The 26,842-nt window shown below is 44.1% G+C and overlaps 1 protein-coding gene across 1 annotated transcript in view; it reads left to right on the top strand.

Moving 5' to 3' along the window:
• The window catches only part of prkx (protein kinase X-linked), a 28,447-nt gene extending 6,626 nt beyond the window's left edge, over positions 1–21,821 (top strand). Inside the window, exons 2-8 of the mRNA XM_033978551.2 lie at positions 3,517–3,685; positions 5,452–5,715; positions 11,533–11,652; positions 15,201–15,296; positions 18,148–18,205; positions 20,251–20,328; positions 20,656–21,821. Of these exons, the coding sequence (XP_033834442.1) occupies positions 3,517–3,685; positions 5,452–5,715; positions 11,533–11,652; positions 15,201–15,296; positions 18,148–18,205; positions 20,251–20,328; positions 20,656–20,781 (911 nt within the window). The 3' untranslated portion in view covers positions 20,782–21,821. The remainder of the gene's footprint in view (positions 1–3,516; positions 3,686–5,451; positions 5,716–11,532; positions 11,653–15,200; positions 15,297–18,147; positions 18,206–20,250; positions 20,329–20,655) is intronic.
• Positions 21,822–26,842: the final 5,021 nt, after the last annotated feature.

Raw genomic sequence — 26,842 nt, 5'->3', positions numbered from 1 at the left:
ACCTGTCTTAGACCTGGTTTAGACCTGTCTTAGACCTGTCTTAGACCTGTCTTAGACCTGTCTTAGACCTGTCTTAGACCTGGTTTAGACCTGTCTTAGACCTGTCTTAGACCTGTCTTAGACCTGTCTTAGACCTGGTTTAGACCTGGCTTAGACCTGTCTTAGACCTGTCTTAGACCTGTCTTAGACCTGTCTTAGACCTGTCTTAGACCTGTCTTAGACCTGGCTTAGACCTGGCTTAGACCTGTCTTAGACCTGGCTTAGACCTGGCTTAGACCTGTCTTAGACCTGTCTTAGACCTGTCTTAGACCTGTCTTAGACCTGGCTTAGACCTGGCTTAGACCTGTCTTAGACCTGTCTTAGACCTGTCTTAGACCTGTGTTAGACCTGGCTTAGACCTGGCTTAGACCTGTCTTAGACCTGTCTTAGACCTGTCTTAGACCTGTCTTAGACCTGTCTTAGACCTGTCTTAGACCTGTCTTAGACCTGGTTTAGACCTGTCTTAGACCTGTCTTAGACCTGGCTTAGACCTGGCTTAGACCTGGCTTAGACCTGGCTTAGACCTGGCTTAGACCTGGCTTAGACCTGGCTTAGACCTGGCTTAGACCTGGCTTAGACCTGGCTTAGACCTGGCTTAGACCTGGCTTAGTCCATTGCTCTGATGTAACTCCAGACTGTAGTGTAACCACAGGCGGCTCCTTTTCAGCTTTTACCCACGATGCACCTCTTTGTCTTCTCATACCATCACCGTGGCAACAAAAATAACAACAATAACAACAGTGGTAACATTAGCTTTAGCGACGTTTAGCTTGAGGCACAGATCACAGGAGTAGATCTGCTCTCTCCCTCTCTCCTTCCTCCTGTCAGTCTTATCTGATTCTGAGTTCTTCTCCTCTCTCTTTCCACCCTTTCTCTCTCTCTCTCTCTTCATTTCTCTCCCTCCCTCTCCTTTCCTCCCTCCTTTCTCCCTCTCTCCTTTCTCTCTCCTCTGTCTCTCCCCTCTCTCCTCCCTCATCTCCCTCTCTCCTTCTTCTCCCCTCTCACCTCCCTCTCTCCTCTCTCTTCTCTGTCCTCTCTCCTCCCTCTCTCTTCTCTCCTCCCTCTCTCCTCTCTGTTTCAGTCTTGTTTTCTTGTTGACATTAGCAGCACGTTTAAACCTTTCTTTATCTCTTAAATGAATCCGTCTTAGTCTCAAACTAGAAGCTCTGTACATTTTACTTTCTTCTGTAGTTTTTAGACAAATGTTTTTCTTTTTTTCCCCCGATGACACAGAGAGACATCAGATTCCATTCTCACTGAGTAACAGATTATGCAACGGCAAAACAGGATCACCGCAAAAACCACACGCCCGTTTCAGAGCGGCCATTTTACACCAGATTATTGAGGTTATCACAGTATCAGTACTATCAGAGCAAGACTATACTCACGGACCACACTGAGCACTGTCTCTCCTTTCTCTTTGCTCTCTTCCCCTCCTCTCTGTCTTTTCTCTCTCCCTACATTCCTTTACCATCTTCCTTTCCTCTCCCTTGCCTATTCTTCCCTCTATTCTTCCTCTTTCCTCTCCTCTTCCTCCCTCTTTCTCCCCATTCTTTTACCTCCTTCCTCTCCCACTAATCAACCCCTTTCTCTCTCTTCTCCCTCCCTCTCTCTCTCTCTCCTCCTTCTGTCTCTCTCCCTCTCCTCCTCTCTCTTCTCTCTCTCCTCCTCCCTCCCTCGCTCTCTTCCTACTCTTTCTCTCCTCTCGCCTCCTCTTACTCTACCTCTAATTCTTCTCTTTCCCTCTCTCACTTTCATCCTTCTCTCTCTCCCTCTCCTTCTCTTTCCTCATTCTCTCCCTCTCCTCCTTATCTCTCTCTCTCCCTCTCTTTCTCCTTCCCCCTTACCATCTCTCCCTCTTACCTCTCCCCCACTAATCCTCCCCTTTTTTTCTCTCCTCCTCGCTCCCTCTGTCTCTCTCATCTCCTCTTTCCCCTTCAAAGCCCCAAAATAAACAAAATTAAAACACAAAAAGTACAAAAGCTGTTTTTATTTTCACTCACGCAGCTTTACTGGGAGTTGGTTTGTCTCTCCACAGACCAAATCTGTAATGTGCTTTGCCTGAAATATTCCACAGTATGACATTAAACTGTTCTGTCTCCATGGAGCTTTGCAGGTGGCCTGTTTATAGACTGTATAATATAATAGAACCATACTTTGGAACAGTCTCCATGGAGATTAAGCAGGGTCGCCTCACCATAGATCTGAACTGTAACTGATCTGGTGGGTTTACCTGCTTGTCTCCATGGAGATGCATAGGTGTAAAGCCATACTGTGGAATATTACAAAGGCAAAGCAGGTGTTGAATCCTCAACCAGGAAAGTTACATAGTGAACTTTTAATTGGCAGTCTAGTGGAACGATTTCATTTGTTGTCTATATGGTTTAGTCCTGGTTTAGTCCTGGTTTGGTTTGGTCCCTGCTTGGTCCCTGCTTGGTCCCAGTTTGGTCCCTGTTTGGTCCCTGCTTGGTCCCTGTTTGGTCCCTGCTTGGTCCCTGTTGGTCCCTGCTTGGTCCCTGTTGGTCCCTGCTTGGTCCCTGCTTGGTTCCGATTTGGTCCCTGTTTGGTCCCTGCTTGGTCCCTGTTTGGTCCCTGCTTGGTCCCTGCTTGGTTCCGATTTGGTCCCTGCTTGGTCCCTGCTTGGTCCCTGCTTGGTTCCGATTTGGTCCCTGCTTGGTCCCTGCTTGGTCCCTGCTTTGGTGCTGGTTCTGTCCAAACCTAACCCTTTGCTCTTTTACTGCCGTCTTGTGGCTGTTGTAGGTAGTGGTTTGATTGAGTTTGTTCTGGTCACCCTCTAATCAAGCCCCGGGTCTAAACATGGCCACTGAAGTCAATGGGCCGAACTCAATGGTGCATGTCGCTAATTTAGCCTTTAGCAGCTAGGTGCATCCAGTCCTGCCCATGGACTATGCAGGCTGAGCTACCCCCCACGAGACTTTATGTGACGAGAGTGAGTGGAGTGGCCACGAAGGAGACAAGGGAATAATAAATACATCATAAATTACAAATGCTAATGTTTATGCTTCCAGGAGCTTCTGAACCATGTTCTAAACCTATGGCTCGTTCATGACAGTTGGGCTCATTCACGTCGCTCACATGCTCGTTCATGTCATACCATGTGACCTCTCTAACCAATCAGTGCTTCAGCTTAGCTAGAGCAGACATAGAGTGTAGCCGAAGCTAACGATTAAAAAGAGTTTTTTTAAGACAACAGACGGATTTTGAGCTGAGAAAAAGTTTATGATCTGAAAATAGGTAAAAATCGCCACAGAATTCAGTATTTGTGAAAGCTGTAGGTACAAAGTGATTACATTATTCTGTGTGAGAAAAATCTTTTCTGGGCAGGAGGGATTTTTTCGTTGTCGTGCCAATGAGTGGCCACTAGTTCAACTCGAGACGCTCTAAGCAGGACTCTATCGAGTAATTTTTCTAGATCCATGCCTTTAATACCCCCTCTGTCTGTCCTCTGTGCTGCAGGCACGGGAACATTCGGGCGTGTCTTTCTGGTCAGACACAAACACAGTCGACAATTCTTCGCTCTCAAACAGATGAAGATCTCAGACGTGATCCGACTGAAGCAGGAAACTCACGTCCACAACGAGAAGGAGGTGCTGTCTGAGGTCACACACCCCTTCCTCATCTCCCTGTGAGTATATGTCCTACCCCCTCATCTCCCTGTGAGTATATGTCCTACCCCCTCCTCTCCCTGTGAGTATATGTCCTACCCCCTCATCTCCCTCTGAGTATATGTCCTACCCCCTCATCTCCCTCTGAGTATATGTCCTACCCCCTCATCTCCCTGTGAGTATATGTCCTACCCCCTCATCTCCCTGTGAGTATATGTCCTACCCCCTCATCTCCCTGTGAGTATATGTCCTACCCCCTCATCTCCCTGTGAGTATATGTCCTACCCCCTCATCTCCCTGTGAGTATATGTCCTACCCCCTCATCTCCCTGTGAGTATATGTCCTACCCCCTCATCTCCCTGTGAGTATATGTCCTACCCCCTCATCTCCCTCTGAGTATATGTCCTACCCCCTCATCTCCCTCTGAGTATATGTCCTACCCCCTCATCTCCCTGTGAGTATGTGTCCTACCCCCTCATCTCCCTCTGAGTATGTGTTCTACCCCCTCATCTCCCTGTGAGTATATGTCCTACCCCCTCATCTACCTGTGAGTATATGTCCTACCCCCTCCTCTACCTGTGAGTATATGTCCTACCCCCTCCTCTACCTGTGAGTATATGTCCTACCCCCTCATCTCCCTGTGAGTATATGTCCTACCCCCTCATCTCCCTGTGAGTATATGTCCTACCCCCTCATCTCCCTGTGAGTATATGTCCTACCCCCTCATCTCCCTGTGAGTATATATCCTACCCCCTCATCTCCCTGTGAGTATATGTCCTACCCCCTCATCTCCCTGTGAGTATATGTCCTACCCCCTCATCTCCCTGTGAGTATATGTCCTACCCCCTCATCTCCCTGTGAGTATATGTCCTACCCCCTCCTCTACCTGTGAGTATATGTCCTACCCCCTCATCTCCCTGTGAGTATATGTCCTACCCCCTCCTCTACCTGTGAGTATATGTCCTACCCCCTCATCTCCCTGTGAGTATATGTCCTACCCCCTCATCTCCCTGTGAGTATATGTGCTACCCCCTCATCTCCCTGTGAGTATATGTCCTACCCCCTCATCTCCCTGTGAGTATATGTCCTACCCCCTCATCTCCCTGTGAGTATATGTCCTACCCCCTCATCTCCCTGTGAGTATATGTCCTACCCCCTCATCTCCCTGTGAGTATATGTCCTACCCCCTCCTCTCCCTGTGAGTACATGTACTAGCCCGTCTCTGTCTGAGTACTGCTTGTATGTCTATGGGTATGATGTACTTGTTACTATGGTAATGCACCGATGGTGCAGATTAGGAGTCTCTCTTTTGTCAGTCTGCCCCACAGCAGCTGTTGCTACAGTAGCACCTTACGCCACCGAGTGTGAAGTGAATGAAGAATGCACAGAATCATTTGCATAAGTGCTGTATAAGACTAATGCACAAATATGTCACTGCTTTAGCTGGAAATGTTCCACAGTGTGGTATTAAACGTTTTTCAATCACAAGTGTTCTATTGAAATAGAAGAAAAATACTATCACGGAGTTGTGCACATTATTAGTCTGGGACGACTCCGCCCACACCACTATGCTGCTCTCTGATTGGTCTGAACCACAGGCCGGTCAGGGTGGATGCTTGAGTTTGTCAGGTTTAGGTGTCACATGTGTGTCTCCATGGAGACTCTGAGAAATGTAGTTCAATGCCATACTGTGGAACATTCCAGACAAAACGATAACATCTCCAAGGAGTCGAGCAGGTAGCATACCCGCATACAGAAAAGTGATCTCAGAGTGTGTTCTCCTTAGGTTTTGGACTCACCATGACGAGCGCTTCCTGTACATGCTGTTGGACTATGTTCCTGGGGGAGAGCTGTTCAGCTATCTGCGCAGTAGGGGGCGCTTCAGTAACTCGGCGGGTCTGTTCTACACGTCTGAGATCGTGTGTGCGATCGAGTATCTCCACGCCAAAGACATCGTGTACCGTGACCTCAAACCTGAAAACATCCTGCTGGACGCACAAGGACACATCCGACTCACCGACTTTGGATTCGCCAAGAAGCTGTCGGACAGGTGAGGGGTCACAGTGTGTACGACAGGGTTTCAGGTCTAATCTTCACCTGGTTTGTCACACAGGTGAGGGGTCACAGTGTGTACGACAGGGTTTCTGGTCTAATCCTCACCTGGTTTGTCACACAGGTGAGGGGTCACAGTGTGTACGACAGGGTTTCAGGTCTAATCTTCACCTGGTTTGTCACACAGGTGTTCAGTGAAGTGTTAGTTTGGGGAAAAAAGTACAAAAATGCTGGAAGTAGCGCTAAGTTGTAAAACATAATTCCTCTGCCTATGTCATCACTTAGAACTATTGTGTAACTTGGAGATGTTTTGGATGTTGTTTACATTATGGTTGCTAGGTAACAGTTCTGGAATTACCTCTACCTTTGTCGCATCTACTGCTGTGTCCAACCAGGAAGGTCCAACCAGATTATAAACTGCACCTAAAAAGTGGTTTAGACTTGGTTTAATTAAGCTCTGCATTACACCTGGTTTAGTCCTGGTTTAGTCCTGGTTTAGTCCCTGGTTTAGTCCTGGTTTAGTCCCTGGTTTAGTCCTGGTTTAGTCCCTGGTTTAGTCCCTGGTTTTGTCCTGGTTTAGTCCCTGGTTTAGTCCTGGTTTAGTCCCTGGTTTAGTCCCTGGTTTAGTCCCTGGTTTTGTCCTGGTTTAGTCCCTGGTTTAGTCCTGGTTTAGTCCCTGGTTTTGTCCTGGTTTAGTCCCTGGTTTAGTCCCTGGTTTAGTCCCTGGTTTAGTCCCTGGTTTAGTCCTGGTTTAGTCCCTGGTTTAGTCCTGGTTTAGTCCCTGGTTTAGTCCCTGGTTTTGTCCTGGTTTAGTCCCTGGTTTAGTCCTGGTTTAGTCCTGGTTTAGTCCTGGTTTAGTCCCTGGTTTTGTCCTGGTTTAGTCCCTGGTTTAGTCCCTGGTTTAGTCCTGGTTTTGTCCTGGTTTAGTCCCTGGTTTAGTCCTGGTTTAGTCCCTGGTTTAGTCCCTGGTTTAGTCCTGGTTTAGTCCCTGGTTTAGTCCTGGTTTAGTCCCTGGTTTAGTCCCTGGTTTTGTCCTGGTTTAGTCCCTGGTTTAGTCCTGGTTTAGTCCTGGTTTAGTCCTGGTTTAGTCCCTGGTTTAGTCCCTGGTTTTGTCCTGGTTTAGTCCCTGGTTTAGTCCCTGGTTTAGTCCCTGGTTTAGTCCTGGTTTAGTCCCTGGTTTAGTCCTGGTTTAGTCCCTGGTTTAGTCCCTGGTTTTGTCCTGGTTTAGTCCCTGGTTTAGTCCTGGTTTAGTCCTGGTTTAGTCCTGGTTTAGTCCCTGGTTTTGTCCTGGTTTAGTCCCTGGTTTAGTCCCTGGTTTAGTCCTGGTTTTGTCCTGGTTTAGTCCCTGGTTTAGTCCTGGTTTAGTCCCTGGTTTAGTCCCTGGTTTAGTCCTGGTTTAGTCCCTGGTTTAGTCCTGGTTTAGTCCCTGGTTTAGTCCCTGGTTTTGTCCTGGTTTAGTCCCTGGTTTAGTCCTGGTTTAGTCCTGGTTTAGTCCTGGTTTAGTCCCTGGTTTTGTCCTGGTTTAGTCCCTGGTTTAGTCCCTGGTTTTGTCCTGGTTTTGTCCTGGTTTTGTCCTGGTTTAGTCCCTGGTTTAGTCCTGGTTTAGTCCTGGTTTAGTCCCTGGTTTTGTCCTGGTTTAGTCCCTGGTTTAGTCCTGGTTTAGTCCCTGGTTTTGTCCTGGTTTTGTCCTGGTTTTGTCCTGGTTTAGTCCCTGGTTTAGTCCTGGTTTAGTCCTGGTTTAGTCCTGGTTTAGTCCTGGTTTAGTCCTGGTTTTGTCCTGGTTTTGTCCTGTTTTTGTCCTGGTTTAGACCCTGGTTTAGTCCCTGGTTTAGTCCCTGGTTTAGTCCTGGTTTAGTCCTGGTTTAGTCCTGGTTTAGTCCCTGGTTTAGTCCCTGGTTTAGTCCTGGTTTAGTCCTGGTTTAGTCCTGGTTTAGTCCCTGGTTTAGTCCCTGGTTTAGTCCTGGTTTAGTCCTGGTTTAGTCCTGGTTTAGTCCCTGGTTTAGTCCTGGTTTAGTCCCTGGTTTAGTCCTGGTTTAGTTCTGGTTTAGTCCTGGTTTAGTCCTGGTTTAGTCCCTGGTTTAGTCCTGGTTTAGTCCCTGGTTTAGTCCTGGTTTAGTTCTGGTTTAGTCCTGGTTTAGTCCCTGGTTTAGTCCTGGTTTAGTCCTGGTTTAGTCCTGGTTTTGTCCTGGTTTAGTCCTGGTTTAGTCCTGGTTTAGTCCCTGGTTTAGTCCCTGGTTTAGTCCCTGGTTTAGTCCTGGTTTAGTCCTGGTTTAGTCCTGGTTTAGTTCTGGTTTAGTCCTGGTTTTGTCCTGGTTTTGTCCTGGTTTAGTCCTGGTTTAGTCCTGGTTTAGTCCCTGGTTTTGTCCTGGTTTAGTCCTGGTTTAGTCCTGGTTTAGTCCCTGGTTTAGTCCCTGGTTTAGTCCTGGTTTAGTCCTGGTTTAGTCCTGGTTTAGTCCCTGGTTTAGTCCCTGGTTTAGTCCTGGTTTAGTTCTGGTTTAGTCCCTGGTTTAGTCCTGGTTTAGTCCTGGTTTAGTCCTGGTTTTGTCCTGGTTTAGTCCTGGTTTAGTCCTGGTTTAGTCCCTGGTTTAGTCCCTGGTTTAGTCCTGGTTTAGTCCTGGTTTAGTTCTGGTTTAGTCCTGGTTTTGTCCTGGTTTTGTCCTGGTTTAGTCCTGGTTTAGTCCTGGTTTAGTCCCTGGTTTAGTCCCTGGTTTTGTCCTGGTTTAGTCCTGGTTTAGTCCCTGGTTTAGTCCCTGGTTTAGTCCCTGGTTTAGTCCTGGTTTAGTCCTGGTTTAGTCCCTGGTTTAGTCCCTGGTTTAGTCCTGGTTTAGTCCCTGGTTTAGTCCTGGTTTAGTCCTGGTTTTGTCCTGGTTTAGTCCTGGTTTAGTCCTGGTTTAGTCCCTGGTTTAGTCCCTGGTTTAGTCCTGGTTTAGTCCTGGTTTAGTCCTGGTTTAGTTCTGGTTTAGTCCTGGTTTTGTCCTGGTTTTGTCCTGGTTTAGTCCTGGTTTAGTCCTGGTTTAGTCCCTGGTTTAGTCCCTGGTTTAGTCCTGGTTTAGTCCTGGTTTAGTCCTGGTTTAGTCCCTGGTTTAGTTCTGGTTTAGTCCCTGGTTTAGTCCTGGTTTAGTCCCTGGTTTAGTCCCTGGTTTAGTCCTGGTTTAGTCCTGGTTTAGTCCTGGTTTAGTCCTGGTTTAGTTCTGGTTTAGTCCCTGGTTTAGTCCTTGTTTAGTCCCTGGTTTAGTCCCTGGTTTAGTCCTGGTTTAGTCCTGGTTTAGTCCTGGTTTAGTCCTGGTTTTGTCCTGGTTTAGTCCTGGTTTAGTCCTGGTTTAGTCCCTGGTTTAGTCCCTGGTTTAGTCCCTGGTTTAGTCCTGGTTTAGTCCTGGTTTTGTCCTGGTTTAGTCCCTGGTTTAGTCCTGGTTTAGTCCTGGTTTAGTCCTGGTTTAGTCCTGGTTTTGTCCTGGTTTAGTCCTGGTTTAGTCCCTGGTTTAGTCCCTGGTTTAGTCCCTGGTTTAGTCCCTGGTTTAGTCCTGGTTTAGTCCTGGTTTTGTCCTGGTTTAGTCCCTGGTTTAGCCCTGGATTAGTCCTGCTTTAGTCCTGCTTTAGTCCTGGATTAGTCCTGGTTTAGACCTGTTTTAGTACTGGTTTGGACCTGGTTTGGACCTGGTTTGGACCTGGTTTAGACCTGGTTTAGACCTGGTTTAGCCCTGGATTAGTCCTGCTTTAGTCCTGCTTTAGTCCTGGATTAGTCCTGGAGTAGTCCTGATTTAGACCTGTTTTAGTCCTGGTTTGGACCTGGTTTGGACCTGGTTTGGACCTGGTTTAGACCTGGTTTAGACCTGGTTTAGTCCTGTTTTAGTCCTGCCTTTGTCCTGCTTTAGTCCTGCTTTAGTCCTGCTTTAGTCCTGCTTTAGTCCTGCTTTAGTCCTGCTTTAGTCCTGCTTTAGTCCCCTGTATTTCCTCTGACCCATTTAAACAAACCTGCGGAGTGTGAGTGCTGCCACAGTGCCCTCTACAGGCAGACAGAGGCAGGAACATGCAGCCCTGTGGAACATATTATACCCCCCTCGCTCTTTACTTTTCTCCTTTGTCCTCTCTCTCTCCCCGTCCCACCCCCTCTCCTGCTCTCACCTCTCCCTCTCTCCTTTCTTCTCCCCCCTCTCTCCTCCTCCTCCTCCTCCCTCTCTTCCTCTCATTGCTTCTCCCTACTCTTCCTCCTCTTTCTTCCTCCTCTTTCTCCTCCTCTGGTTTAGTTTAAATGTTACTTAAAATTACTTGTTTTAGTCTTTGACTGTGACTCAAAATTGTTGAGCCAAAACTTTACTCATTATGTAAACTTAAAAATAATTTAGGTAGAAATTTTATTGAGATAAAATTATTAGGTAGTATTAGTAGTAGTAGTAGCTCTGCATTTGACCCATCTTTCAGACCAGTTTGTCTCAGTAGTACGCGCGGGTGGTTAGTGTTGGCTAACGGTACATGTGGATGGTTAGTGTTGGCTAACGGTACATGTGGATGGTTAGCGTTGGCTAACAGTACACGCGGGTGGTTAGCGTCAGCTAACGGTACATGTGGATGGTTAGCGTTGGCTAACGGTACATGTGGATGGTTAGCGTTGGCTAACAGTACACGCGGGTGGTTAGCGTTGGCTAACAGTACACGCGGGTGGTTAGCGTCGGCTAACGGTACATGTGGATGGTTAGCGTTGGCTAACGGTACATGTGGATGGTTAGCGTTGGCTAACAGTACACGCGGGTGGTTAGCGTTGGCTAACAGTACACGCGGGTGGTTAGCGTCGGCTAACGGTACATGTGGATGGTTAGCGTTGGCTAACAGTACACGCGGGTGGTTAGCGTCGGCTAACGGTACATGTGGATGGTTAGCGTTGGCTAACAGTACACGCGGGTGGTTAGCGTATGCTAGCTTCATGCATTAGTGATGTGTAGAAACCAGAGACACAGTAAACAAAGTGTAGTCTGAGAAACATGATATCCCACAATGCATCCCTCCGTATGCTCATGTAAACAATAAGGATACAGTGACTTGGGGCAGAGGTGCATTATGGGTAAAATGAGACCCCAGTGAAACAGGATCGGGTGTAGCTCTATGAGAAGAGGCCAAAGAACAATACGGCGTCAGAATGGATCGCTGAATATGCTAGAAGTGACGTTTAAAACTGGGGCTAAAACCAGGACTAGTTCCCACGTCTGACCCACGCCTGACCCACGCCTGACCCACGCCTGACCCACGCCTGAACTGAGACTAAGCCGGGACTAGCACAGCAGGTTAAGTCGTCCATCTAAGGTAGCCCTGGCCAAGACTAGCTGAAGATCTGAAGATGGGTCCCACTGCTCCTGACAGGTTTAACTCAGAGATACTGAAAGACAGGTCAAATGCAGGTTTAACTCAGACAGACTGAAGGATGGGTCAAATGCACAGGACACATTTCCCTATGGGAATAATAAAGTGTACCTGTGGCTGATGGGTGACAGACCTGTATTTTTCCAGTTTTTCTGTGTCTGTGCACCTGCCACTTCACTCTGATGAAATCTCCTCCAGCATTACATCACCTCCCTCTGAGCGATGATGACCTCGTTTACTGTTTCCACGGCAACGCTCCACGTGTCAGATGCCCTCCCAGATGTTGTGGTGTGTCAGATGCCCTCCCAGATGTTGTGGTGTGTCAGATGCCCTCCCAGATGTTGTGGTGTGTCAGATGCCCTCCCAGATGTTGTGGTGTGTCAGATGCCCTCCCAGATGTGGTAGTTGGATAAATACAGCAAGAGAATGGAGATTTGTTGACGTGTTTGTGGTCTCTCCTCAGGACGTGGACTCTTTGTGGGACTCCGGAGTACTTGGCTCCAGAGGTGATCCAGAGCAAAGGCCACGGCAGAGCAGTCGACTGGTGGGCCCTGGGTATACTGGTGTTTGAGATGTTAGCGGGGTAAGTGGACTGAACCCTGGACTGAACCCGAGACCGAACCGAGGACTTAAACACGGACTTAAACAAGGGACTAATCAAGGGGCTAAACCAGCTCTTAAACTGGACTTGAACTGGACTGAACCAGGCCGGAACCACACTCTATTCTGACAGTGTGAGTGCATTGCCCACCCACCAGGGGGCGACACTCTCTTATGCAACTTGAGATCTTTACAGACCTTCAGTGAGGTTATGATCTATCCAGTACCAAGAAAAAAACAAGCAGGTGATGGACAGTCCACCAGAAAAGTTACACATTGTACCTTTAAAATCTATATGTTAAAATGAATCCAAAATATTGAAAATGTTCATTATAACAGGACAGTTTAACATATTTTGAAATTTTATACCAAATTGTTACTTAAAAATCAAACTTGTTTTGAAATACTACATGAATAACTTTGCCCTCAGTCTAGATGAAAAAAGTGGCTGTTTCCCTCTGTTATAACCTGTCCAACCCACATCGCCTCTGCTGCGGTCGCATTTCAAACTGAGCAGGTGAAGTCTCTCTGGACTCACTGACTGGAATCAAACCTGACGATAATTTGACCAAACAATCGTCTGCCATTTTGTTTCTCTCTCCTGCTTCTCTGATGCAACAGAGAAAAGAGACGAGGCAAGAGCCGGAGGAGAGAAGAGGATCCATCAACAAAAGAGACACTCAAATCAGAGGGCTAAACCGGGGCTAAACCGGGGCTAAACCGGGGCTAAACCGGGGCTAAACCGGGGCTAAACCGGGGCTAAACCGGGGCTAAACCGGGGCTAAACCGGGGCTAAACCGGGGCTAAACCGGGGCTAAACCGGGGATATAAATTAATTGCACTACAACACTGGATAATTCAAAATGTTCAACTCTAACAGAACGTTTACTGATAACAGTTCTAATGCTAATTTAATGACAAAAACACTGGACACGAAGGGCAAGTTTATGTTATAATTTTGTGTTTTGGTTACCCAATCAGAAAGCAGAATGAGCCTCATATGACTCTCTCATTTGGGTTGCCAGATTCAATGTTAAAATCCAGTTGGTTTAAAGCTAAAATGCCTCTCTATGATCTGATTGGTCACTAGCTAAACCCCAGCACCTGCAGCCATCAGGACTCCGCGCTAGTGCAGCCTGTGCAGCTCAGTGAGTGAATTTGGAGGTTCTTTCACATGAGGTCTGTTCACACACTGACAATGAGACACATGTATTGTATGTGTCCCTGCAGGTTGAGACACAGGACACAGGTGGGACTGCACGTTTTAAAAAGTATAAGGGGCAGAATGCAGCTCATTTACACAAATCTGATCTCATTTGCAGTGTTTGTCAGAAAAATTGCAATAGGATGTTTCTCCCAAATCGTGCAGCCCCACTAACCACACTGACTCTAATTTTAGCAGCTAACTGCTGCATGTTTCAGTCCACAGTGAGTCTGGATGAGAAGAGGCGCTCCTTTGTTTTCTGTACAGTTATAAATTAGCTTAGCACGTCAACCGCCCACAGAGGTGCATGCTGGGTAAGGGTCAGGCGTAGACAGGGGCAGGAGAAGTGGATAAATGTGACAGAAGAGACCTTTAAATGAATGGATGGGTTCATTACATCGTGCTGACAGAAAGAGGCTCAGGTTAAACACGGAGATAATTCAAAGGGACAAGGAAACATTTGTTAAAGTGAGATTCTTTAGGACAGAAATGTCAAAGTAGCAGACAGAAGCTGACAACAGCTAGCATGCTAACCACACACTTCCTGATTCTCTGACAGTAAAAGTCTTTATAATTTGTTGCAGACAGCACACAGTGGCCTCATTCTGACCCGGGGTGAGGGCCTTGACTGGACTCTCTGTATTTGTGGAACATCTCGTAAAATTTGAGACAATTGAGACCATGAAAATTCCCCTGATTAGTGTTTTTCTGTCAGGATTAACTGGAATGACCTTTTGTGTGCAGGTTTCAGAGCACACTTTCCATTTTGCTCTCCATGATTGACTCCTTTATTTGCTGTTCCACTGCCCTGTTTCACTTGATGATGTCACTCTGCCCTGTTTCACTTCATGATGTCACTGTGGCCTGACTGTCGTTTAAACACAAGTCAAAATCAGACCTGAAAGAACCAGCTCCAAACAAGGCATCCATTATTCTCCTTATATTATGATTATTCCACCACCTCCTCCCCCTCCTTCCACCTCCTCTCCCTTCTTCCTCCCCCTCCCCTTCCCTTTCCTCCTCCTCCTTCCTCCCCTTTCCCTTCCTCCTCCCCCTCCCCTTCCCCTTCCTTCCTCACCCCCCCTTTCTCCTCACCCTCCTGCTCCTCTATCGTCTGATGGCTTTAGCAGCTCCAATCTGGACAAGTCGTTTTGTCCAAATGCCATAATGAGACGTGAGGTCAGAGGACGCGGAGAGGAGGCCGAGACGGTTACGTTTGTGTGAGGAATCTGCATGAGAGGTTTAGTATAAAACGCTGATGTCATGATGGAGGAATGTCGAAGTAGCAGACAGAAGCCGACAGAGCAGCATTAGTCAAATGAGGACAAGGATTTAGGGACCAATCTGATCCAGTGTGTTTTTAGGATCAGTTTACATTACGTCTAAAGTCCTATGTCACACAAACTGACTCTGTGAGCTTTAATCCATCTTCTAATGCTGTTCCGTCCTCAAAAACACACCTGGAGGTGTGTTTTGTTTCATTCACGCATGTTTGAGTAACACTTTATTATTAGTCTGTTTACATCGCTAAAGCTCAAAATGCTCTGCTCCACCTTGTGATGTCATGAAGTGGTAGTTTTCAAGTTAACAGTTCCATTTACCTTTAGTTCAGTAGTAGATTGATCAATTCCAGGACTGAAATGATCCAAATGGTTCTAGTGAAGGCGGAGTTTAAAAACACAGTGGAGCACTTCCTGTATTACCACATGACATCACAAAGTGGAACCCCATGATGTGTTTGTGTGTTAAACATGTATGAATGAAACAAGTACGTTTGTGATGAGGAAACATTAGAACAGATCAGAGAATAGTGTCAGATGAGACATTTAAAATACTAAACCAACTGGATTTCGGCATTGAACCTGGCAACCCAAACAAGAGAGTCATGTGAAGCCTCACATGCACAATGCATTCTGCTTTCTGATTGGATAAACGTCTTGAACCAAAACACCAAATTATAACATTAACGACTTGTACATCATGTCCAGTGCTTTTGTGATTAAGAATAAATCAGCGTAACAATAGTTCTCAGTAAAAGTTGTGTTAGATATGAACACACAAAGAGGTTAATTTTGTGGATTTTAAAATCAAATTATTCTCTTAAACCTGTACTTAGTTGTAAAAGTTGTGCAAAAGTAGAAAAAGTTTGAAATGTCAGAAATAAATGTGTTTTTTTGATTGAACTCAGCAGGAGCCGTTTCCCTCTCTTCCTGAAGCTTGCGTCATGTTTCAAACCCAAAATACATTCGTGTGACATTATGGACGAGAGTTTGACAGCACATAGACTTTTCCTGTTTATTTTTATTTCATGGTTTTGTTTGTCCCAGGTATCCGCCCTTCTTTGATGACAACCCATTTGGGATTTACCAGAAGATCCTGGCTGGAAAACTGGAATTTCCAAGACATCTGGATTTTTACGTCAAGTAAGAGATTCAAATATACTCAGCATAGTACTGCTACTGCTATAACTGTTACTACTGCTACTTCTCCTGCTACTGCTACTGCAATTGCTACTACTGCTGCTGCTGCTACTAATCCTACTAATAGTACTAATACTGCTACTACTACTACCCATAAATGACCATATAATTTAGTTTTTACTCTGAACAAAAGTTTACCACAAGAGACTTAACTGCCTAAACTGTTCTGCTCTGACCTTTGCACCCTGACCCCTGTAAAGAGCAGCTGAAGCCCTCACTGTACAAAGCTTAAAGAGCGTGCGTGCTAAAGTTGTGAAGCTAGCTGTTTGCTTAAGTTGTTTGGGCTTGGGTCATTTGGATGTTTTACACATGTAGACTTTAAACTTTGACCCCTGAGTGACCCCTGTAAATCTTTTGAATGATGGACTTTAGATAGATAGATAGATTCCACCTCCATCGACTTACTTTCTATATAAAAACGGTGTCAGACTTGTCATTTTGGTCTTAAATGTTCGTATTAACCAGCTCCATATGATCCTGGGGTTTTAATTTCACTATAGTTAACAGTAAAATCAGGCACCTTCTTTCCCCAAGGTCACCCCGCTAGCATTAGCAACAGGTTTGATTGACTGTGGCCGCTGCCTGCTAAACTCCCGGGAAGGGGCGTTACCTTCAGCGGGCTTGCTCCAGATTGGCTCTTTGGTTGCTAGGATACTTGCAGTCAGAATTCCAAGTATAGTTTGTAGTAAACAGGACTGTGGGTAAGTTTGTAATAAATTTAAATTACATAATTTGGCAAAAAATTATAAATCTGTCCCACATACAATATATATATATATATATATATATATATATATATATATATATATATATATATATATATATATATATATATATATATATATATATATATATATATATATATATTAAAAGTAGGTACTTTTATATATATATAAAAGTACCTACTTTTGATACTCGCTTCAGTAGGCATTATTGATCAGTTTCAGTATCAGTTTTTTACAACCTCAGTAAAGAAAATTGCTACTATCAAGTTAAAATGTGATCTTTTTCCAGTAATGTAGAATGGGCTTTTTAAAACAAGACTCTTTTGTTGTTACAGGCTCACTGTATGATCATGTTTCTTTTGTATGATCATGTTTCTCTTGTATGATCGCGTTTCTCTCATATGATTGTGTTTCTCTCATATGATTGTGTTTCTCTTGTATGATTGTGTTTCTCTCATATGATTGTGTTTCTCTCATATGATTGTGTTTCTCTTGTATGATTGTGTTTCTCTCATATGATTGTGTTTCTCTCATATGATTGTGTTTCTCTCGTATGATTGTGTTTCTCTCGTATGATCGTGTTTCTCTTGTTTCTCTCGTATGATTGCATTTCTATTTTTCTTGTATGATCGTGTTTCTTGTTTCTCTCATATGATTGTGTTTCTCTCATATGATCGTGTTTCTCTCATATGATTGTGTTTCTCTCATATGATTGTGTTTCTCTTGTATGATCGTGTTTCTCTTGTTTCTCTCATATGATTGTGTTTCTCTTGTATGATCGTGTTTCTCTTGTTTCTCTCATATGATTGTGTTTCTCTTGTATGATCGTGTTTCTCTTGTTTCTCTCATATGATTGTGTTTCTCTCATATGATCGTGTTTCTCTCATTTTCCGTTGACTTATCTTCAGTTATGAGCCCTCTTAACCCCTCGGCATCCATCCACGCCCCTGCAGTCTGTAATAGGGCCATTTTTACCCACAATTCTTTGCTCTAATGGCCTAAAGCGCTCCAGTCGGGGGTCCCAAATGGAGCTGGGGGTATCATTAGTCAGAACAGTTCAAACTAGAGGCCAGTTTAACCACGGGGAGCAGCGATTTCAGGCTTAAATGAATGTAAAGTGTCTGGGGTAAGGAGGACACAGGGCAGGGCGGGGCTGACGATTACCATGGAAACTATAATTAAAGCTCTTTGTTTTGGTCGACACACTTAAATAATTAGACTTGACTAATGGCACTGACGCAGGGAGAATTAAAGAGGTCCTACTTGGTGATTTAAGGTTTTTAAAGTTCACAAAAGCAGCAGCAGTGTGGACTGTACTAAAGGCACACTGTGTAACTTTGTCTCCTTGGAGATGTTATTTCTTTTGGCTGGAATGTTCCGCAGTATGACGTCAAACATGTGCAGCTATCACCTATTTAATTCAACGTGTGCCTTTGTTGATGTCATTATGTCATAAAATTGATCCATCTCCATATAGAATGTTCCCAAGTTTGGCTTTAACTTTCTATTTTGATGGAATCATGAAAGTTACATATGATACCTGCATTTTCACTGTGAGCCGCATCGCCTCTCCACAGGTCTGACCTGTAACTTGTCCTGGCGGTGTTACCGGCTTGTCTAACTAGAAAGTAATAAAATCTCCATGGAGACATGCAGGTTACAGACCCTCCCTCTGGAAAGGTTACATAGTGTGCCTTTACACCCAGGTCCATATTTGTTTTTGGACTTTACCGTGTTTTCTCATCAAAAACATATCTTGAGTTGTGATTGTTACTTTTACTACTACTACTACTACTACTACTACTACTACTACTACTACTACTACTACTACTACTTCTACGACTTCTACTAGTACTGCTACTGTTGCTACTGTTACTATCATTACTACTGTTAATACTACTACTCCCACTCCTCCTCCCTCATCCCTCTCTCTGTGGCTCCCACTCCTCCTCCCTCATCCCTTTCTCTGTGGCTCCCACTCCTCCTCCCTCATCCCTCTCTCTGCTGTATAGTTTCTTCTCATCTTTGTCTCAAGTTTCATTGTTGAGTTTGTTTGTTTTTTTCCTCAGAGATTTAATTAAGAAGTTTCTGGTGATCGACAGAGCCAGACGTTTGGGCAACATGAAGGTACGGCTACTTCCTGTTTCCTGTTTCCAAAATGTCTCCCCCCTCCTCCTCCTCTCTCTGTCTCTCTCTTCTTCCTCCTCCCTCTCTACCTTCTCTTCAGTGTACAGTGATTGTGCGATTAAAGGGGACATTGTTTGACTTTTATGAGCTTCAGTCTTGTTACTGTGGTGTTGTTCATGGTTCTTACAGTTGTGTTTTGACTGCTGTTTATTTGATCGTGTATTGTGGTGTTTGTCATTCTTACTCACAGCTGTGTTCTGATTCCTGATCCTGTGTTGTCCTCCGTTTGAGTCTTTTCACACTCAACAAAAACTTTCAACAAGGTTTTCTCTTAATGTGGGTGTTACCAGCTGACACCCTCTGGTTTATTCATAATTGACTATGTTTTTCTGTGGTTAATGCTAACGGCTATAGGAGGAAATACAGGCTCCGGTGTTCCAAATCGGACTAGCTGAGTGCTAAGTGAATGATAGCATTAGCATCGATCACGATGTCTAATAATATGTTTTTGGGTTATAACCAGTGGCCATCTTTTTCCACACTCTGGTCCTCTGATGTCTGACGTTTTACCTGGGATCTCCCACCTGGGATCTAGCTCTTCTTTGAGCCCCTGGTATTTCTGTAGTTTCTTACGTGTATGTATATGTGTGTATATATATATATATATATAGATATATAGATATAGATATATATATATATATATAGATATAGATATAGATATAGATATAGATATAGATATAGATATAGATATATAGATATATAGATATATATATATAGATATATGTATGTATGTGTATATATATATATCAGTTCTCCCACCTGAAAAGATGACATAGGCCTGTAATTTTCATCATAGTTTCACTTCAACTATGAAAGACAGAATGGGGGGAAATAATCCAGGAAATCACATTGTAGGATTTTTAATACATTAATTGGTTATTTCCTTGGTAAAATAAATATTTGCTCATCTACAAACAAGAAAGATTTCTGGCTCTCAAGTTGTTATCAGTCATAACAGATCATAAAATCATAAAAGACACCTGTCCACAACCTCAAACAGTCAGACTCCAAACTCCACTATGGCTAAGACCAAAGAGCTGTCAAAGGAACCACAAACAAAACTGTAGACCTGCACCAGGCTGGAAAGACTGAATCTGCAATAGGTGCAGCTTGGTGTGAAGAAATCAACTGTGGGAGCAATTATTAGAAAATGGAAGACAAGACCACTGATAATTTCTCTTGATCTGGGACTCCGCGCAAGATCTCACCTCGTGGGGTCAAAATGATCTCAAAAGGCCACCATCAGTAACACCCTACGCCGCCAGGGACTCAAATCCTGCAGTGCCAGACGTGTCCTCCTGCTTAAGTCAGGACATGTCCAGGTCCGTTTGAAGTTTGCTAGAAAGCATTTGGATGATCCAGAGGATTGGAAGAATGTCAAATGGTCAGATAAAACCAAAATAGAACTTTTTTTCTAAAAACTCAACTTGTCGTATTTGGAGGAGAAAGAATACTGATTTGCATCCGAAGAACACCAGACCTACTGTGAAGCATGGGGGTGGAAACATCATACTTTGGGGCTGTGTTTCTACAAATTGACCAGGACGACTGATCCGTGTAAAGGAAAAAATAAATGGGGCCATGTATCAATACTGAAACAAGACACTACTAGAGGGTACAAGAAGAACATCATAGACTGCTTACAGAAGCTGGAGAAGGAGAAAGTCATTGATGGACAAGAAAGCGTATTGTCAATCCAGAGGGTCATCTGACTCCAGGTTAACAGAAAGGAAATAAATAATGAAACTAAACTTTGTCTTGCGCTGAAATAATGGTTTCTTTTTGTTTGAATCGTGCAGGGGTCAAAGTGTCATCATGATTTCTGTTTGTTTGAATCACAGTCTTAAGTTTGAGTGCCTCCCCAGAAACTTAACTATCCCTCTCTGACCCCTGTAAATAAACATTTGGCTCCGCCCTTGGTTATAACACTAGATGTGTCAGAACAGAAGAAAAATTCCACAGTAATGTGTATTTTTCCTCTTCAGAACGGAGCAGACGACGTGAAGAGGCATCGCTGGTTTAAGACGGTCGACTGGGACGCAGTTCCTCTGAGGAAACTCAAGGTGTTTGTGCTGCACATTTACATTTTCACTAAAACATAGTTTTAGTTAGTTTTTTTTTCACTTGACTGAAAAAAAAACAATCACAGGACCAATCACCATCAAAGCAAGTCAGGTTTTCATGTTTTTTTAATTCCGTCTACTCTCTCCTCCCCCTCTCCTCTCGCTCTTGGGTCTCTTCTCTCTCCTCACTCTGTCTCTCTCGCTCTCTCTCTCTCCTCCCTCTCTTGATCTCTCTGTCCTCTCTCTCTCTCTCCCCTGTCTGTCCGTCTGTCTCTCCTCTGTCTCTCCTTGGTCTCTGTCTCTCCGTCTCTTTCTCTGTGTCCTCAGCCTCCCATCGTTCCCAAAGTGTCTCACGACGGCGACACTTCAAACTTTGACGTTTATCCTGAAGATGAGTGGAAAAAGGAGCCTCCTGTGGCGCACAAAGACCTGGACCTGTTTAAGAGCTTCTAACTTAATCGTTTTCATCTCCAAACACATCACCCTCCTGCTCCACCCTCCTGCTCCACCCTCCACCTTACAGCCTCCACCTTCCTGCTCCATCCTACTGCTCCACCCTCACTCTAAAAGTATCGCTCTACGGACTCTTTCAACACCAAATATACAAATGTGTTTTTATACCTTTATTTATAAAAGAGGACATTTGCTGTGTTTATGTTGTTGGTGATATGCAAATGAGCACATGACTGTTATGGAAACGGTTATGAAACAATCAGGTTTTTTTTAATGTTTTCTATGGTTTAACTTGGACTGTTTGAAAAAACTCGATGTCAGTCAATGTACAAGCTTGAATTTGTACGAAAAAATCCTCGTAGCACTTGTTTACAGTGCCTTAAAATGCTAACACCGCTAATGGGAGCTAATGCTACATGCTAAAGTTGATAGCATCCGTCAGTTAGCTGCAGAGGTGGGTAGAGTAGCCAAAAATTGTAATCAAGTAATAGTTCTGCTACTTCAAAATGGTATTATTTAGAAATGACTTAAGTAAAAGTATTTGGGGAAACTGCTGCTCAAGTAACGTCTGTTCATCACACCAGATTTATGATTTAAAACATGAACTAAATCACAAAATGTGGTTTTCAAACAGACACAGAAATGAGCCAAACTAAATCATATCTGAAGGAGTTACACTGTACTATATATTACTCGAGGAAGAGTACTGTTACACTGTACTGTATATTACTCGAGTAAGAGTACTGTTATACTGTACTGTATATTACTCGAGTAAGAGTACTGTTATACTGTACTGTATATTACTCGAGTAAGAGTGTACTATATATTGTAGTCGTAGGAGTAAAAATCTGGGGTCTGAATACTACTGAGATGTGTAATAGTTTTTAAAAGTCAGTAGTTCTACCCACCTCATGTGTTGGACGCTAATATCTTGTCTGTTCCTTGGTACATCTGTGTCCATGTTCATGATCACGTTTCTGTCGCCTTTAGCATCTCATACTTGTGCGTTTCATTAAAATATTGTGCTTAAAGATGCTTGTAATGAATCGTTCTTTTCTAATCTTATTTCTCTTTGACCTGTCTGTGTGATCTGTCGTCCAGGTTTGAGACATGGAAAAATTCAATTCTGTAACTGGACAAAAGTACACTGGCCATTAGCATACTGGCCATTAGCATACTGGCCATTAGCATACTGGCTTTCACTACTGTTTTCCTTCAGACTCGGGAATATGTCTCACAAATAGGAAAAAATCCAACTGCAGTTATTATTATCTATAGCGTTCCCCCTTTAGGCAGATATAAGGCAGTGTCCAGCAGTAATCTGACCAGAACTGAAGAAGCCGCTTGGATGAACAGCCAAGTCTTCAATCCTACAACTTTTTGTCCAATGACAGAATTTAATTTTTCTTTTGCTCTTTAACCTGGTTTAGTCCTGGTTTATACCTGGTTTAGATCCAGTTAGGTCCTGGTTTTACACTTCCATCCTCATCCTCCCCTCAGTCCTGTTCTAGTCCAGGTCTTAAAGTGGATTTGCTGTGGTCTTTCATTTCCGTGGTGATAAAAGGAGCTCTTGTTTTTATTCAAACATGTTAAATTATAGGTGTTTGGTTTGATTGGGCAAACAGCATGACGGCCACCTTTAAGGGCCTATATTCCACACAGGCAAATGGGTGACGGCCGCCTTTAAGGGCCTATATTCCACACAGGCAAACAGCCTGACGGCCACCTTTAAGGGCCGATATTCCACAACAGCAAATGGGTGATGGCCGCCTTTAAGGGCCGATATTACAGACAGGCAAACATATTAATAATAATAATAATCGCTCCACTTTCTGAAGAGATAGTTTAAATAACTAAAGTCAAATAATTTTTCCACAGTAAAGACACTGAACTTCGTGTCAGATTTTGTCCCATGTGGATAGACCCAGTGATCTCAGAGGTATGAACCATAAACCAGGTCCACACATGTGGACAGAAACTCAAATTTCAAAACATCCAAACTGGGTTTAAAGAGCTCATGTTCAGGAGCCTGTGATCAGTCCGAGCGTTCATGTTCCTGCTTAGGAGTTTGATTTTACACAAAAAGGTGAGAGTGACTCACTGAAAAGCTAACGCTAATGCTAGCTAGTTTGTAACTATGATGTTATTTGAGAGGGACTTATTTAACAGCACAAATCACCTGTTGTACTTCAGACAAGTCGCTTCTTTATTATTTATTGTGTTAAAACAGCTCAGATTAAAGTCTAATTTGTGTAACAGGGCTTGAGACAGAGAACTGCTTCCAGTTAGCATCACACCACCACTGAATGTTGACGACATCAGCTGAAGTATCTATTGAACATATCCTCACTATAGTAGCTTTTGAATTTTGAATCCAAACTGATCTCTAAACGACACGTGAAAAGCTCAGACTATTGATCTGGAGCCTGTTAAGCCCCACCCGTCCAAACCACAGGGTGCATTTGTTTTGCGCTCCTCTGATGTGGCCTAATGACAAGGACGGTTGGATGGGTGGGATTCCTCTGATCAGAGACGCACCTGAACGCACCACACCCAAACTGGACCCTATGACAGTCAAACATATAACTTTACCTTGTTATTCACTCATCTAAAGGGCCACCGTGTAACTTTTCTGGTTGCCATGGAAATGTTATCTTTGTCTGACATGTTCCAGTGTTTATAATGTTTATAATATTCAATAGCAATATCTTGAAAAACATGCATTCTATTCAGTCCCAGTTCACTTCTGGTTTAATGCTAATTTAATTCTCCCTCGGTCCTGCTTCGTTCCTGGTTCACTCCCGGTTTAGTCCTGGTTTAGTCCTGGTTTTAGCCCAGTAATTTCCTTGTCCTTTGGCCCTGTTTTTTTTTTTTTTTTTTTGCTTTACTATATTGCGTTTAAACAATTGTGATAAATTTTGCAAGCAGATCTGTGCCATGTGTCATGATTTGGTCTCATCTGTGACTCAAACGTTTTAGATCAGAGCCAGATGTTTAGACTGATACAAATGTGCTGACACAAGAGCTCTGGGAAACAACACGCCTGATACTCAAAGTCTAAGTCCGGGTTTAGCACTGGTTTACATCTGGATTAGACCTGGTTTAGATCTGGTTTAGACCTAGTTTAGTCCTGGTTTTGTCCTGGTTTAGACCTGGTTTAGTCTGGAGCTGGAGTGAGTCTCCAGATGTGCTTGTCATGACTCTGCTAGTAAATATTTCTGTGTCTGTGATGGGGATTTGACTCACAGTGTGATTAAGTGTCTGAGGTCTGAGGCAGGTCTAAACAAATCCTTTCCAGATCTAAACCAGGTCTAAACCAGGTTTAAACAAGATCTTCTCCAGGTCTAAACCAGGTCTAAACCAGATCCTCTCCAGGTCTAAACCAGGTCTAAACCAGGTTTAAACCAGATCTTCTCCAGGTCTAAACCAGGTCTAAACCAGATCCTCTCCAGGTCTAAACCAGATCCTCTCCAGGTCTAAACCAGGTCTAAACCAGGTTTAAACCAGATCTTCTCCAGGTCTAAACCAGGTCTAAACCAGATCCTCTCCAGGTCTAAACCAGATCCTCTCCAGGTCTAAACCAGGTCTAAACCAGGTTTAAACCAGATCTTCTCCAGGTCTAAACCAGGTCTAAACCAGATCCTCTCCAGGTCTAAACCAGATCCTCTCCAGGTCTAAACCAGGTCTAAACCAGGTCTAAACCAGGTCTAAACCAGGTCTAAACCAGGTCTAAACCAGGTCTAAACCAGGTCTTCTTCAGGTCTAAACCAGGTGTAATTCAGGTCTAAACCATTTCCATTTTTTAGTGCTGGGATCTCAGACTTAAGGCAGGGGCCACAAACTCACGGCCTCTGGGCCGAAATTGGCCTGCGGGCCGTGCCTTAATATGAAGGTTTAATGTTAGTGCGGCCCGTTTGATATGTGGCACTTTACAGTGTTGTGTGTGGAGCTGAAAAAAACCTACCAATCATGGTGAAGTATGTGGCTCTGGGGACAGGAAATCAGCCAGGCTTTATGCAGAGAAACATTTCTCAGTGAGTGAAAGTTACAGCAGCGTTGTCATGTAGTGTAGCCATGGAGTGTTTTTTTTCCGTACCTGGCTGGCTGCCTTGTTTCTATTGGGCATAAGCACACAGTCGTCCCAGCGCTCTGCGTTCACAACACAACAATATTATTATTATTATTATTAGGCCTGAGCCTGGGACAACGTCCCGGCGAGGGACTCATTAAAACCGCGTCCGGAGCGTGGAAAATGGCAAAAATCAAGTAGTAAACACGCCCCGACATGGCAGGGAGTGGTATCAAAAATTAGAACTTGACAAGCTCTAATTCTCACAAAAGACCACGAGAAAAAATAACGAAAGACGACTCGGTAGCGCCACCTCAAACTTTGATTTTCATGGGGCCAATGTTCCCTCTAATTTTTCACGAGTCTGAGCAAATACACAAACTCCCTGAGCGTCCCATGGACCAGAGCGACATCAGACGTGCGCGCTGTGGTCATCAGACGTGCGCGCTGTGGTCATCAGACGTGCGCGCTGTGGTCATCAGACGTGCGCGCTGTGGTCATCAGACGTGCGCACTGTGGTCATCAGACGTGCGCACTGTGGTCATCAGACGTGCGCGCTGTGGTCATCAGACCTGTGCACTGTGGTCATGCTGCATCACATCCAAGTTAAATGTTTTATTAAAAGAATCAAATTACCACATTCACATTTGTGTTATAAGACTTTTAATTAAGTGCTTTAGCCACTTATACAATGAAAATGACAAAAATCTTGCTCATGACCTGTGTAGTGTGTTAATGCTATTGGAAGTATAAATATTTAATTTTAACTATGGCAAAACATGAGCTTTCAACCAAACCAAGACAACTGTAAACTCCAATGTTGCAAACACACTTAACATTTTTATGATAAAGCTCTGACTTGTATTATGAGTATAAGTCGTTGTGTGAAGCTTTTGCTGTGACTGAGTGAGATTGTCCTACTGTGTCTGGGAGACAGTCCGGTAACTCTTTTTCAGTTTATGACACGATCATTTGATTTTTACAACTCATAAATCTGTATCTGCACACCCAGCTGCTCTATTACGGTACATTTACATATCATATCAAAACAATAACTGGACTGGAGCAGAAATGTGGACGCTGTCTACAAGAAGGGTCAGAGCCGCCTCTATTTCCTGAGGAGGCTGAGGTCCTTTGACATCTGCAGGACGATGCTCAGGATGTTCTATGAGTCTATGGTGGCCAGTGCCATCATGTACGCTGTGGTCTGCTGGGGCAGCAGTCTGCGCGTGAGGGACACTAATAGACTCAATAAGATCATCAGGAAGGCTGGTCATGTTGTGGGGGAGGAGCTGGACTCTCTGACTGTTGTGTCGGACAGGAGGATGTTGGCCAAGATCAGGACTATTCTGGACTCTCCCTTCCACCCCCTCCACAAGGTGCTGGCCAATCAGAAGAGCTCGTTCAGCCACAGACTGTTACTGCCACGCTGCTCCACTGAGAGACAGGAAATCTGTCCTGCCTGTCGCCATCAAACTGTTCAACTGATCACATACAAGTACTGCAATATCCCATCTACTGTCTGTACATTGATGCAAATATGTTGTTGTAAATATTTATAGACTCTATTTTAATTATTTATTGACTCTATTTCATTCTTATTGTTTTTAACACTGTGAACTACTATGACGCTACTTATTTTAAATTTTTCTATTTTGGGTCGGTGGCATCTGTAACGAAGAGAATTTCCACTCGGGGATCAATAAAAGTGATTCTGATTCTGATATATAATGTGTATTTGTATATAAAATATATTCAAAATGAGTGGTATGGGTCAAAATAAATATATATTTACAAACCACACACTGCAAACAGTGAACAAACACACACTGGAAACTAAGAACACACTGGACATGATTGTACAGTGAGACAGTCATTCTGCTTCAGTGGCTCAGTGGTTAGAGGTTGGAGGATCGAGTCCCGCTCAGACCAACTTCTGTCATTGTGTCCTCAGGCAAGACACTTCGCCCAAGTGGTGTGTGATGATTGGTG

The sequence above is a fragment of the Periophthalmus magnuspinnatus genome, chromosome 2 (genome assembly GCF_009829125.3).
Source record: "Periophthalmus magnuspinnatus isolate fPerMag1 chromosome 2, fPerMag1.2.pri, whole genome shotgun sequence".
Lineage (NCBI taxonomy): Eukaryota > Metazoa > Chordata > Actinopteri > Gobiiformes > Gobiidae > Periophthalmus > Periophthalmus magnuspinnatus.
This window is presented reverse-complemented; position numbering and strand designations above follow the sequence as displayed.